Source organism: Elaeis guineensis, chromosome 10 (assembly GCF_000442705.2).
Source record: "Elaeis guineensis isolate ETL-2024a chromosome 10, EG11, whole genome shotgun sequence".
Lineage (NCBI taxonomy): Eukaryota > Viridiplantae > Streptophyta > Magnoliopsida > Arecales > Arecaceae > Elaeis > Elaeis guineensis.
Genome location: NC_026002.2, coordinates 64392 through 80280, shown reverse-complemented (window position 1 = coordinate 80280; position 15889 = coordinate 64392). Strand labels below are relative to the sequence as shown.

Sequence of the window (15889 nt, the reverse complement as noted above, 5' to 3'; positions counted from 1 at the left end):
ATACTGGCGAAGGGGTTTTGGAGAGAGATTAGCACAACGAAAAAGATTAGCAGCAAGGATGTTATGCGCTTGAGGGAGAGCTGGAGCATCGATTATTATGAGAAATAGCTAGAACCAAGAAAATTATATAATTGAACCAAGTACTCACAAAAATAATAATGCAGTGTCTATTATTTACCTGAAAATTATAATAATCTTCTGCATCATAAATACATCGTCTTCTCATAGATACATAAATCAATCCTTAATGAAAGAATCTCAAATCTAAACACAAGTTCCCACTCTTTCACGGATGAACCACACGTTTTCACTTGAACAGGCAAAAAGAAAAAGAACAGTAATAATAATAACGAAAAGCCAACCATTGGTTGGAAAGAATCCAGAATCAAGAATCCCTCTGCTCTTGCCGAGATCAAACACAAGCTCCTCCACCCTGAGCCCGCTCGGTTGCTTCCTCGTCGATCCTGTGGAGCACGAAGCACGGCCTCCCCGTCTCTCCTTCCCGGAACCCCCACAACTCCACCTTGTCGCCCACCTTGACGCCGCTCCACCTGGCCAGATATGTCGAGTACTCGTCGCCCTTGAGGATGGTGCCGTTGGTGGAGTCCCAACGGCTCATCATCACGTACGCCTTCCACATGCTAGCTCCCACGTACACCGGCACACGAAGCCCTCCGTGCTTCCTCCCGGCCTCTTTCTTCTTCTTGATCTTCTCCTTGGAGGAGACCTCTCCTTCGCCTGGTTCTTGGAATAACCCACCTTCGGGTTCGGCCGGTTTCAGCTTCTTGGTCTCCCGGCCTTGGAGGTCTTCATCTCCGGTGCTCGGTTTCTTGCGCTTCCTCTCTTGGTCGAGAAGGTTGGCGGCGGCCCTCTCCTCGTCGGAGAGGAAAGGGATGAGGTGGGCCCTCACGAAACCGGCGGGGATGAGGAGGCGGTTCTGGCCGGCGTCGAGGTCGCTCTTGGTGAGGGTCTTGGCCATGATGAAGCGTGGCTCCGTGCCGTTCTGCTGCCGCGCCAAACCCAGCACCCATGCAGGAGTCATGCGTGGGAGATGGACTTCATCGACCGCCTTGCCTTTGGATTTCACCATCTTTCGAGACGTTCTTGATTCTTGGATGGTGGAACGAGGAACAGAACACGGAAAGCAGGAGACAACAGAGGAGAAGAGGAATTGTCAGAGAAACTGATGGGTGGTGAAGGCTTCGTGGTCAGTATTATGCATATATATACACGGAGGGTGGGCGGAGATGATTTTTATTTGTTTGTTTATTTATTTTAAAATACTTCCCCTTGTTCTGTCGGGACACGGAATCCTTCTTTTAATTCCCTTGTATCTCTCGGAATAAGTTTATACCGAATTATGGACGGTTGTGATCATTTAAGCATCCTGATGAGGCGAACGTTATGGTCTTGACGTCACCGAGGTCCAATGGAGTCAATGTTTTAGGATTGATTTCTTGCACAATATGGAGGTCAAATCGAGTCCAGCCATCACTGAGGCAACCATGCTTGCCCATGACGGTCCAAAATTGGGTTATGCTAGTAATCGTCAAATAAGTGTATCAAGATTAAATTTAAAAAAGTGAAGATCAAATTTAATGAGACTTTCGAGCATAATGATAAGGTTAAGAAAACAACAATACTCATCTTTTCTTTTTCTTTTTTTATTTTTTTTATAAAATTCTAATATTTACTTCATCAATGCAGCAACGTGTGGTTTCCATGCAATCCTAGACAATGTGCAAATCAGCGATGGGCATGACTGATAAACCTGATCTCTCTTCGATTCCAGCCCAAATTTGTGCTGTGCTGTCTCAAAATGAAGAATGGCGGCTGAGCCTTCTGATCTAATTCCAACAGCAGCATGAGCATCAGATCACTGTCTAATCTATGCTATGGTCAGGATTGCCACAGATTTTTGTGCCACTATCAATATTTTCTATCAGACAAAATGCACAGCCAAATCTCCATAAGTTGAACAAGATATTGAGGACTATTAGATTTTTCGGATCAAGGTCCTTGGAAAGAACATTACTGCTAATTTCAGCTTGGATTAGCAAAAAATGCCATTTGTCCATAAAATCATCACATAGTGTTTCTAGCATGCAATAGTCACCACATATTTTTTGAACTAGAATATGTTGCATTCCTGCTTTTTATTATAAAGATCAGATTCAGACAATCGAACGATCAAACAAACCAACCATTTACTTTAAATTTTCAAAGCACCCAATTAGCAACCTCTCCATGTTGTGATTGGTGGCCCAGGGCCCACATCAGCAGAAAGGATTTGTGGTCGGGAATTTTCAAAATATGCATAAATTGATATTTTTTTATTAATTTTATTTTGTGAAAAATAGCAGCAGTTGAATATATAGTGTAAGCACCCACAATTCAATAAGACTAAGAAACTGGATAATGAACATTTTGTCAAACTAATTTTTCCAAAATAATATGTAGTGTCCAGTCACTAGATCAATAAGATAACTATGATTTCCTAGAATCATGAATATTTTCTTGTTTCGATGTGACGCCAAGAAATTCCAAGCCAAAACCCATGAATAGAAGGGGAACAGCGAGATTGAGGGTGGGATGATGTGATTTTTTGAATTTTTTTTTTTTTTTTTGCCAGTTTTATTCCTAGTTCTATTGAAATAGAGGTTCCTAAATCAATATCTGTAGGAAGGAGATCATGGACGGTTGTAATCATTCACAAACGATGGGTCCACATCGTGATTTTAATCTTGCATACCGAGGATCGGATTTTAATCTTGCATACCGAGGATCGGATCGAGTCAATATTACTTGATCATCACAAGAACATGCAGGTCCGTTCAATCATCGTGCCAATAATCTCCCGGATTCTTCAATAATAGCAGAATGTATTCGTGCTGTCGCCCGTGGACGAGCTAAAACTTGGGCCATTTTACTTAGTAGGCCGTCATGGGCCCTGTGCGAGGTCCCCTGCCTGCTCTTTTAGCCGAATTTGGTTCGTGGATCTAGTTAATGTGGGCTCAATTTGTGCATAAAATCACACGAGAAATTCTTTGTGCACTGTGAGCGCCAAACGATATAGAAAATCTAACGTGAAGTGCACCATCTCATCTAATTGATCTACATAGTCACTATTTCTTAACATGTATTTAATACCTGCAGATCGATTTTTTTATTTAAAAATTTTGTATACTGAAAATACTCCTATCTTTTGAAAAAAATTATAACATCTTGCATAATATAGTCTAAAATATCATAATATAGCCTAAGATATCATAATATAAGTGGAGCATTTTTATCCAACCACTTTTCAATATGCATTTAATGCTTATAAATCGATTTTTTTATTTAAAAATTTTAAATAACAAAAATACCTCTGAATCCTGTACATATTATAGATGCAAGATGTCATAATATAGACATACAATGTCATAATTTTTTCAAAAGATACGAGCATTTTCATCGTACAAAATTTTTAAATAAAAAAATTGATCTACATATATTAAATACACGTTAGAAAACACGCGCTGAAATTTCGAAAAGATAGATGTTAGAGGACCACAATTAGCCATTAATTGAAACTGCTAATTTTTAGAAAAATAAAATAATATATTTAAATTGATAAAGATATTTAAATTTATTTAATTCAATGAATAGTCAAATCGATGGCACTTATAATAGGAAATCAACAAATAAAAGTCATCTTTCAGAACATATTAATTTACACATATTGCATGAGGCCTTCAAATGTATCATAATGTCTTATAAAAATAAAGATTAAAATGGTTGCTGCGAGGTAATAATAGCAAACTTTCGAACCATTCCACATCTAATGCCAATTCTCTTGAATATGCGCCTCCTCTGATCTCACAAATTATCCTTTCTCCATGTGGCTATTAACTATAAGCTCAAATTTTACCAAAAAAAAAAAAAACTATAAGATCAAAATTTTGAATCCTTTATAGTAGTTATTATTTATTTTTGTAAATTTTATTCTTTTATCACAAATAATATTTGAACCACTCAAGCACAGTGGATGACAGCAAAAAGATAGATGTCAACCAGAAACAATCACCAGCTTATTCTTTGGTTATGTGCCAACAAATGTTTTTTTTCCTTTTTAAACAACATCTTCAACTTCAATTTTCCAAAGTACATCCATGCAGTAGTACATAATTTCCAAGACCAAACTTAACTGGATCATAGCAACATGATTTTTAAATATCTCATACAGTTTGGAAACAAAAACAATTCCCAACCACATCCACAACCCATGAGATTCACAAACTGTCAAGGCTTCATTAGGCGCCAGAGTCTTGAGTCTGAGAATGGAGTGTACCATTGCAAGCCGGTGGAAGCTGAGACAAACCGAAAATACACAACTGTATCTTGATCTTTTGTGAGAGGACGCATCTTCTTAACAGGTTTACTGATCCCTGAAATAAGCCACCAACCAAATGCATATGAGGCTGCAACCTAAACGCCATCAACTCAATCCATAATATTCTTGAAATAATAGCTGCCCTGCATGTTCCCCTCATCTTGACACATCTTACGAAGAGCACAAGAATTGCTAAACAGTGACTAAAGTAGAATAATTCATTGTGAAAGGCAAGAGCACCTCAACTGGTTATTTAATGATGATGTGGCTAACAAACAAAATCACCAATGCAGGTAAAGCGAGGAGACACTGAAAAACACCCCATGTCCTATCCGACCAGATACAGACTGCTGGTTTGTCACAGAAAAATTTACAAGGTGCATTAATTGAGCAAAATGACTAATAATCAGAGAGTCATTCAAGAGCAGTCTCTTGTGAAGCTTCGGGTGCACCTTCTATCTCCAGGGAGCATAACCTTCCGACGTTTGCAAGGTTGCTGCTCTGATCTCTTAGCAGTTAGCTGCACATCAACTTCATCATCTAATGAATTCTTATCATCAGCTATTATGATATCTTGACATGATATGGAAGGAAGATGCCCTTGGCAAGGACCACCACACAACCCACTCTCTGCTTCAGTGGTAACAACTTTCTCGCATTCACCATCCATGCCATCTGCTTCAGTAACATCATCGTTTGGGCACTCATTGCCATCTCCCCCATCTGCCCTAGGAACATCCAATTCCTGGCGGTTATCACAATCTCCATCCCCTGCTTCAGTTATACTAAGTTCCTGGCAAGCTCCACCATCCCCAACTCTGGCCTCAGATCTCTTAACTTCCTTACAATCTCCACCATCCTCCATAGAATCAATTACCTGGGAATCTTGATGATCCTCATTCTTCACCTTAACAGTATCGGTTTCCTGAGAATCCTCAACAAAACCATCCAGTTGCTTCCCAGAAGAAAGAGAAGGGCTTTCTGAAACATATCCTAAGTTTTGGGCAAGTCGGACTCTGGTTTTCCTGCTTCATGGTTCCGATTAGACCGTGCATGGTCCATATTAAAAGATTCAAGTGATGTAACATTTGCTTCCTTTTCCTGCACAGAGCTCCACAATGTATCACGTACTCCAGCAACTTCAGAGCAATATGAAGCCGAACAAATCTGGGAATTTGAGTCTCCACCTGGTGGTTGGCGAGCATCCTTGTCTAGGCTTGAGGAAACAAATTGTAGACTCCCATCCACATGTTCCTAATCCACAAATATACCATGTTACTACACCCATAATGAGTAATAAATGTAATGAAAGAATTCATGCATCAAATGAGTATATAAATATTGATGTAGTGAAACTAGGCACCATGGAGGAAGAATACCACTACCTGACATGCTGTAGACGCAAGTTTCTGAAAAGGTTCATACTGTTGTTGACAAGAATTTTCCTGGATCTCCGAATAAAAGCCTGAAGTTGCTCCTGGTTGAAGAAGCTCCTGCACAACCGGTGCCACTTGTTTATCACACCGAGTGACATCAGAAGACGTAGTTGACGGTTCAATTTGAATTCCTCCATCAGAAGCAGGCCCTAATGAATAAGAAAGTACTGGCCTAGCTGGACTGCACTGCTGGGGAAGAAATTCTACAACTGGTACTTGCTCAACATCATTTTCATATCCTCTGTCGGTAGCAGGAGTTATTGAATCACCAACTGCTGGTTTGGCTGGACTGCATTGCACAGGAAGAAATTCTACGATGGTATCAGCCTCAATTTCAGGAGACCCTGAGGAGAGATGTCCACTGCTACATGTTGCTGGTGTAACTTTTTGAGAGGGGTCCTTGAGAAGATCAGATATCAGCTTCCGAATAATAAAACGCTTAAGATAAGCCTCAACAGGCGAAAACCAATCAGCACCAAGCTGGAAAAAATAAACCAACATCATGTCTAGAGAAACTTGGACAGGCACAATAAAATGATTTCAGAATGATCTGGTGCTATTTGGACTTCAGATGAAAATGGAAGACCTTTCCAATAGGTAGGTTGTGGGATACGAACAATGTAATGGAGGTACATGTTCTTCAAGTATCCACATATGTTAAAGAAGGGATTGCTATACATGGATGCATGCATGCATGTACATGTATGTGTTGTGGGTGTGAGTGTGTGTGTGCGCATGTTGTGTGTATAAATGTGTATATGTACATATGCATGAGTATGTGCCATGCATGAATTTTGTACTCATATTCTTTTATCCCCCACACGAACTTTATGTATGTGTGCATACAACTGATGCTTGCCAACCGGACATCCAAAAACACATAACGTTATTTCCAGAGTAAAAGGAGACATGCTACACTTTAACTATAAGTGAGATATATGACAAACAGAACTATGAAGAAATTTGAAGGCACATTCTATATTGAGAAGGTTATCTCCATAATCACATTCTATGCAAGTACTGATACCTTCAGCTATTCTGTGTGAAACAATCTTCCACCACTATCCTGGTAGGATGTGCTATGCACCACATGCATAGGTATGAAGAGCTGTTCCATGAATATTGCATACACCTCTAATAAAGATCTATCTGGACAGAATAAAAACTAAATAACCCATTGTGTCATTTAAGTTCTAGCTCAAATCAGAATCCAATAATAGTTGCCATCCAATATCACAATCTGATCCAATCTGGTAAAAATCAAGTAGGTAGGTAAGGGTTCTTTTCTTCTAAACTGAGCTTTGGCCAATACAGACAAGTTAGCACTGCAGTAACAACAGCAGGAAGGAAAACAGGGCCAGCGATAAGGCAAATTTCAGCAAACAACTTGTTTTTTTTTCAAATGACCTACTTATGATTACAAAATGCAGACTTTTAGTTAAATCCTAAAAAAAATTGCCTTTAGAAAATTAAAGACATTCGATGCTCTATCCTGAGATTTCATTTCATGAGACTTTTGCATTTGGTTAGAACTAGAGGTAAAGAAAAACTCCTGCATGAACTGCCTGCATCTCTATATACTTCAATTTACCAGCCTTTTGTGGAAATGGATCAATAAATCATTTTCTTCCTCCTTCAATTCTCTCTCCGTATAATTAGACTGCCACAAATCGAGCATGCACGCTGGACTCTGGAGCATTCCCATTGAGAGTCATCAAGCATGCCGGAATCTGTGAAAATCTACCAGAAAAGTGGAAACCAAGGTCTGATAAGTGTGGCTTCCTTTGCATGCAGAAGACAGGCGAGACATCTAGAATTATCCTTTCAAGCAAAAGCACATGCATTGCAAGTGATAGATTCTAGTTCTTACAATACTAAAATAGCCAAAAGGACCACCCTCGCCATCAATGGAAGAACAAGTGTCAGTTTCCACATTGTGGTTAAGAAGGAAATGTCTATTTTAGCTGCCTGAGAGTAGTTTGTTTTTCTTATAATAAGGAATCCATTGACAGAATTAGGCAAGTCGGAAGACATGAGAAAATGGGATATATGAAATAGTTATATAAAATGACATTTCAATTGAACAAAAATTAAACATGCATTCTCAGCAACACATGCAAAGAAGACCAGACAATAAAGATGATAAATTCAGTATTCCATGGCACTTGAACAAATCCATTAAAATCTGAAAATTTTTTAAACACCTCTTCACACAATTAATTTAGCAGTGGACAGGAAGAGAGTCAAAGAAGTATCCACATGATCGATCATTCGATCATGTACAAGATTCTGATTATGTTCAATGGCCTAGACTACCTATAATTTCTTACGAAGTTCAACTTCTTTAGACCTCTTCTGCTGATTTTACATCATACTCATGCAACTTCCATGCGATAAGTTTAAGAAAAGCGTGACATTTTCAAATGATAATGAAATATGTGGAAACTAATATAAGAAATATGACAGGCCAAGTAAACTTCTTAAGAATGTGATAAATAAGTATAGACATTACGAAAGTGTAAAGGGATAATTTCATAATTCAGTAGTGAAACAATACAGGTCATTCTTGTAGTTCCTTCTAATTTTCAGACAAATAATTTTGAAAGATTACATAGAGAAAAATGACTCACAAAACTGGAAAACTTGGTGATTTTGAAAGGGCTGAAATTTGATGGAGCTTCTTCCAGAAACAATTCCACATACTGAAGTACGAAAAGGCCACAGTCAAATGAATTCTCCTGTTGTGGCAACTGTAACAAAAAGAAACAAGAGAGAAATAAGCCACCATTACAACACAAAACAGGAAACAATGGATAAAGTTCTCCCAACATAGTTACTCAAACAAGAACTGCATGAACCATAAAGCTGAGAGTGGCATATAGAAGATCAATGCCATGCAAATATAAAATTCATAAGCAAGGATAACAAAAACATAAATTTTGATCAAATATGGTGGAAGTAGGTTAGCATTATCGGCATACATTCCATTAAAATAAGGACACAAGACACTATTGAACAATATTGACTTTAAGAATCTGTCAGGCAGAGAAGTGATTTAGTTGTCAAATGTCATGGTGAAATATAATTCTATAACCACAAAAAAGAGAACTTAACCTAAAAAAGCTTATCGTATTTCAAACCTAAATTCACCAAAATGAGATCTGAAACTGAAATTATAGAACTATGCTGGTACACAGAGAACTTTAACCTAAAAAAGCTTATTCTATTACATTCAGACTGGTTTAGTGGACCCATGCATCACCAAAAAGAATTGAGTATTCCTTCAAATATAAAATGTCTAGCAAAGGATAACCATGGAGACATTTTCCTCTTTAAATTATCTAACATATCAATATATTTTAATAAACATAGAACCCCCTTCCCCTACTTATCTTCTAAGACTAATATATGCCTAACAATTCCGACACTAAACTATTTTAAACAAGATAAACATTATCACAGGTTAAATATGCCATAGATCATGAAACTCCAACAAGTATGCTCACTAACAACTATATACTTCATAAATATGCCAACAAACAAGTATTCATTTATACCCAAGAGAATTTCACAAATTTCTAATTTCAATAATCAGTAACTTGACATTGCTAGCAAAAAGTGGATTGCGCATAACCTGTTACAATTAATAATACAAGTTTTTCCAAGTTCAATTAAGTTGTGATTGAACCAGGGAAACAAACCTCAAGTGAGACATATCTTAAGTTTGAGAACTTTGCTGAATTATCTTCAGATGCTTCTGGGTGTCTTTCCTTCCATTCCTCCCATAGGTAACTGCCAATCTCCAAAATACAGAACTAACTAAGGAATCACACTCATTAACACAAAACTTTAGTAAAATTGCTGGACATCGAGACCAGGGTGAAAGAAAAAAGAGTTTCATACCAATGGTCAAATACAAAGAAAATATGTCCTCCAAACAAACAACAGTTCTACCAAGGCAAAGAACATTCCAAGACCTTCCAAGCCTTTCAGAAAGTTAAGTGTAAGTAACCCTACAGAATGCATCAAAGGACAGAATGACCTTCAAAAAGTTTAAATATTTCAGTTATATATGTGTCAATGCTGGAACTCTTTAATAGATGGATATTTCATTCAGAATGACTATTTTGGTTAAGTTCCAGAAGCTTTGAAGACTTTGACATTTGTCGTGTGCATTGTATCATGTAATTTGACTAAAAACTAAAATCAATAAATCCACCACCCGATGTGAGATGGGAAATAACTCACTTTCTATTGTATATATAACATTAAATACTTCTACAACTTAAACAGTTTTTGAGCCATGATAAGGCCTCCTATGGCCAAAGTCTTTTAGGGACCCTCTTCGATTTACCTAAAACTAATTAGAAATTGTTCTAGCACCATTTGTCCTTGTCCTTACCTAGACCTAAATAGGTTTGCCATACCGGTTGGTACCTACCATACCAGATGTGACGTACCACACTAATACCGAACCGATATAGGTCTTATACTGTACTAACACCCAATACACCTCACCATCTCATACCATACCACAGACCGACATGAGAATAGGATGGTATCGGTATGGGGTTTGGTACCGAGACGGTGAACTTTAGTTGAAACCAAGATTTTAAATCCCGTAGAACAAAGATGTCCCGATTTCTCCATAGAATGGATCATCTCGCTGTCCCGTCCCCATCCCGACAATCATACCGGTCATACATCCTGGTGGATATCCTCCATCTTTCTCCCCTACTTTTTTTTCTTTGTTATTTTTTTCTTTCTTCCTTCTTTTCTTTATTTTCCTCTACCTTGCTTTCTTTTCTTTCTTTTTCATCTCCCTTCTTTTCTTTTTTCATTTTTCTTCTTCTTTCCTTTAATTTTTCCTTTTCTTTATCTTTCTTTCCTTTCCTTATTTCTTCTTTTTTTTTCTCTCCCTGCATGAATAGATTTCAGAGTCCCGAGCCTATCTCGATCCCGTTGTCTCGCAGGAAAGAGATGGGATAATCGAGATGCCCCCCGTCCCGCTAAGATGTAAAACCTTGGTTGAAACTATAATATTCCCAAAGAGTAAACCCCATAAGCAACACATTCAATTAATAATTGTCCAAAAACCAATAATACCCTTTTACTAAAAACCTAATTTACCCTTTAACAGTATAACTCTCCTATCCATAGAAACTCATCCTTCAAAAGCCTAAAAACCAATGCTTACAAATCCAACATCAAACCAAATTCAATACACACAAACCTTAGACATCCCTATCAATATATCATTAGTAATTCCCAAGAAACCCAACCAACCATCAGAACCCATAAACCCATCACAACCCACAAGGTCAAACCTCATGGATACCATATAAACATCATACTAGCCACTTTAAAGGTCAAACCTATACTCAGCTATTTCGTATGGCACGTTCAATGATTCTGGCATGACAGCTTCCAACAAAATAGGCAGATGAAAGATTATGCGTGACAACTTCCAACAAAATAGACACATTCACAAATACTAGCTATATCCAAGTAGGCACAAATACAAAAATATGTGGAAGCATATCTTCTTTATTATACCTATGTTCTCCTATCAACTACAAAGTATGTCTTTCAAGGTTTTAAAACTCAGCTGCAGTTCTGGTTTCAATCCCTTGGTAGAACTTTGGTTTAAACAATTTCGAATATTCGGTCCATATTTCAAAGTTTTGATCTTTCCAAAAAGGGAAAAAAATTATACGAACAACAATTATAAGATAAATTAAATTAAATTAAAATTTATTCTACAGCATTTAAGCTAAGGGCAGCCATTGGCATAATAATAAGGTTGCTTCATTATGACTTAGATGTCATAGTTCCAAACATGAAAACAATATCTCTATCCATGGGTGTAAAGTAGCGTACGCTTGACCCTTCCAGACCCTGCAATGGAGGGAGCCTCATGCATTTGAACACCCTTTTTAATACAACATTTTAAAGTGTTTCATTATATAAGTTATAGTTTATGTAGCTTAAGAATGAAGCTAATTTACATGCGAGTGAAATTAGATACACTAATATTGTTATAATGAATATATGCATATGCATATGACATACATACATGCGAGATTTCAAATCTCGTGGGATGGAAGTGTCCAAGTTTCTCCATGGAATTAGATGCCCCACTGTCCTACCTCATCCCAACAACAGTCCCAGATAAAAGTCCTGCAGGTACCCTCCATCTCCATACTCTCCTTGCCTTCCTTTCTTCTCTTTTTTCTTCTTCTTTCTTTTTACTTTTCATTTTCTTCATCAAACCTTCCTTTCTTTGCTTCTTTTTTTCTTCTCCTTTCTCCACATAGATGGGTTTTGCAGTTCCGACACTCCCCGGTCCCATTTTCTCACAGGAACAAGAATGCCCCCCCCATCCCACTAGGACTAAAAACCTTGTATGCATGCACGCATACATCAACTTCTTAAGCATATGTTGTTTAAAATTTCATTATGATTCATATTTAGTAGAACTGAAGATATATTGCATTTTCTGCATTATTTCTCGTATGTTTGAGGCTAAGACTCCATCTAGTCAAATGCATGCATTTGTTGAATGTTACATCTATTTCACATTAAAAGTAGTTATTTCTGAACTGTTTTGTATCTATTTGTTCACATTAATCTTTACTATCTATAGAGCACCATATTGAGGGTTTTTTTTGGACGACTGAAACACCTGCCAATTGCAGCAGAACTGGCTGAAACCACTGAAATCGACCAATTTTGGCAGAAATTGACCAAAACCACCACAACTAATTGAAACCCAGAAGTGAGTCAATTTCAGTTCAGGTTTTCAGCTGAAAAGAATTGATTTTGGCCGAAATTTAAAACCTTGCTATCATTTAGCCCATACTTAGAATGCACAATAAAATCAATCTCCATACTTAAGAAAAATTCTGATGAAATTTAGCATGCACCAAGGCATGAGTAAGATAAATAATTCATATAGGAAGGTTACTTACACAACATACTACAAACTTCTTGTTTTCACTGATTATCAACACAAAGTCAACACTCCAGTACTCCACCTTTTCCACCCCAGCATCAGTCATGCATCTAATATCTATATGGACAGACCCACCTACAACATGAACTAGAGCAGGCACAAATGTATGAATCCCATAACAGTTTGAGGGCTCTGGTAAATTTGTAGCTTATATAAGGGTGAACCGTATTACTGCCTCATAAGGCTTTAACAATACAACAATGCAAAATCAATATATTTGGTGCAAATATTCCAAGTTAGCATTCAGAAGAGGGAATGCAAAATAGAACAAGGAAAACTTCATTAAATAAACTATCACAGATGAACGACAAAAATCAAGATGAAAACGCAATCAGCGACTGCATAAGACTGCAATCGCATGAAGCGCGCAGAAGATTTCATTTTGGGCTCTCAGACAATCATGGATGCTGTGTACTTAAATTATTTTTGAAAGGGAAAAGAGCACACTTATTTCATGGATAGGATACATTGTATTCTATTGGAAATTTGGAATACCAAATGGTGCTTGACCCTGGCCTTTTTTAATAGAATATATACACTAACATGTCTAACCTTGGCTGGAACAGGCACCACATAGGATACCTTAAAAACCAGGATGCACAGAAGGATTTTCACACATGTAAGCGGACATATTAGAAGAGGTCAATAAGGTGAACTATATTCAGGTTTACAAATATACATACAAACCTTTGAATAATATTCTTGAGACCACTATGGCTGCCCTTAATGGAATCCATATGCAATATACAAGGCACTTTAGAAGACTCCTTTATGTCATCATCTGGAAGAAAACAATAAATCATGAGGACAAAATAATACTTGTGGAATAAAGTGTTTAAGTTTCATACAGAAAAATCTTGCCTTTTAAAGTTGCTACTTCTCCAGGATGGCAAATAACAAGCAAACTCCAATGCAAACTGTAGTTTGAGGTCATAAACTCAAATTAGCTTTTGAAGGTTAATTTCTTCCAAGTTATCAAAAATATTTGAGAATAGTATTCTTACTTGAAGTTAACTGGTATGAAAATGTAATCCTTCTCAAATATATTTACTTTCCGTGTCCATTTACGAACACGTAGGAAAGCTGCTCTGCCTTCCGAAGCACTACCTGGATCCTTGTCCATGTCTGCTAGTTTGCGGAAGAAAAAACTGTTAAAGAAATGGAACCTATGCTTCTCATTAGGTTCAATGTTGTTCTTCAAATATCTGCAATCAAGTACCACCAAAAAGAATCTCTATTTCAATAGAGTTTCACATAAACAAGAGAAGTAATAAAAGAATATCCATATTAAGCAGAAAGGATGTAGTTTAGTCCATACTTGAAAGAAGGATGATATAAAAATAGTAATAATTATGATGGTAGCAATAACAACAACAATACTATTTTCTTCATAACCTTCCAAATTTGAAAGAAGGATGATATAAAAATAGTAATAATAATGATGGTAGCAATAACAACAACAACAATACGAGTTACTTCATAACCTTCCAAATTTGAAAGGATGATACAAAAATGGTAATAATAATGATGGTGGCAGCAGCAGCAAAAGCAGCAACAACAACAAAAATAGTTACTTCACAACCTTCTAACTTCTTTTTTCTCTACTTTTTGGTAATGGCAGAAGAAGTTTGCAGATGAGATTAAACATACAATATGAATCAAAAAGCAGTGCTGGAATTATCATATAGGAAATCTAACCGCACCAATATATGGCATCTATGCAATATTAATGGTTGATTGAACACATGATCGTGTGATAACATAGGATTCAACAGAAAGTCAAAAACCCTGTCAACTAAGTTCACTACATTGTTTCCATATTATTAATAATGCTTAAATTGCCTCAATAAGTAACTACCACTCTTTTAAGCCAAATATGGGGAAAAGTTGAATACAATTAAAACTCAGCTTTTCTAATCAATTTGATCCAAAGCTTAGAAGTCAAAATCACTATTTTCACACAATCATTCAAACTGAAGGATCTTGAATCAATACAAACCTTATTAGTTTTTGTAATGGACGAAGGATGCCAATCAGGCCTATGCGATATGGTATCATTTAATTCAAGAAGTCAATTGGCCCAAGATCAACTCGTTCCATCATCAGAAACCATGTTTTCAGACAAAAAGTCTAGTTTCATTTGGCAAAAAACAATAAAAGAAATCATGTTGTAATACAGAACATGACTCCTCTGGCCCTCTTTCCAGTTTGATGGGCCAGAATACCAACATATTTTCCAAACAAAGCCTCGTGCTTTCAGATGATATTCCAAAATGTTTACAAAAAACTGCTAGTCAAATAAGATTCATTTGCAGCAGACCTGCAATAAACAACTGTCACCAAGGAAATGAATGCCGATATTCAAGACGAAGTCCTATGGTGTAATCTATTAGATCATGATATTAGTCTACATCCTTTGTGAACAAAACAATGCTGATGAAGCAAACCAATGGTGGAAGATCAGTAGGGCTGCAATAGAGTCAGGTCGAACTGGGACATGTTTGACACCTACCCGACCAGTTTTCAAATTCAGGTCAAGATTTTGGACCCAGACCCAACCCATAAGCTCGGGTCCATGGAAAGAATTTTAGACCCAGCAGGTAATTCAAGTCAGGTGGGGGTCAAGTAAGATCCAAATCCAACCAAAATGTTCGGTTTGCCTGGATCAAATTGGGTTGCAGTTCAAGTCAAGCATCTAGCTATTCTTTTATAGCTAAAATATAAGAGTTGATAATTATATAGAATTACTAAAAATTAAATAAACTAAAAATAGTCAACATAATTTTCATTCAAAAACTTTTAATTTCATCCAAGTAATTCATTATTCTTAAGTTTATGAACTATGATTTTAAAATATATATGCATATATATATATATAGACACAGACACACACACACACTCTTGATGTATTTGAGAGCATATAAATAAGAATCGACCAAAACAAATAATCAAATAATCATATATTTAGTGAAAATAGATGAGAGGAGATGTTCAGATGATCAAAGGAAATAGTGTAAGTGAGGGTTCAGTCAATGAATTAGTACAGATTAAAGAGTGAAGAAG

The 15889-nt window shown here is 36.9% G+C and overlaps 1 protein-coding gene across 1 annotated transcript in view; it reads right to left on the bottom strand.

Annotated features, from left to right (window-relative positions):
* Nucleotides 1-4051: 4051 nt before the first annotated feature.
* Nucleotides 4052-15889, bottom strand: part of LOC105053269 (uncharacterized) — a 48629-nt gene continuing 36791 nt past the window's right edge. The window contains 8 exon segments of the mRNA XM_010934373.4: nucleotides 4052-5377; nucleotides 5380-5629; nucleotides 5761-6291; nucleotides 8442-8561; nucleotides 9513-9603; nucleotides 13514-13607; nucleotides 13688-13743; nucleotides 13831-14031. Of these exon segments, the coding sequence (XP_010932675.2) occupies nucleotides 4794-5377; nucleotides 5380-5629; nucleotides 5761-6291; nucleotides 8442-8561; nucleotides 9513-9603; nucleotides 13514-13607; nucleotides 13688-13743; nucleotides 13831-14031 (1927 nt within the window). The 3' untranslated portion in view covers nucleotides 4052-4793.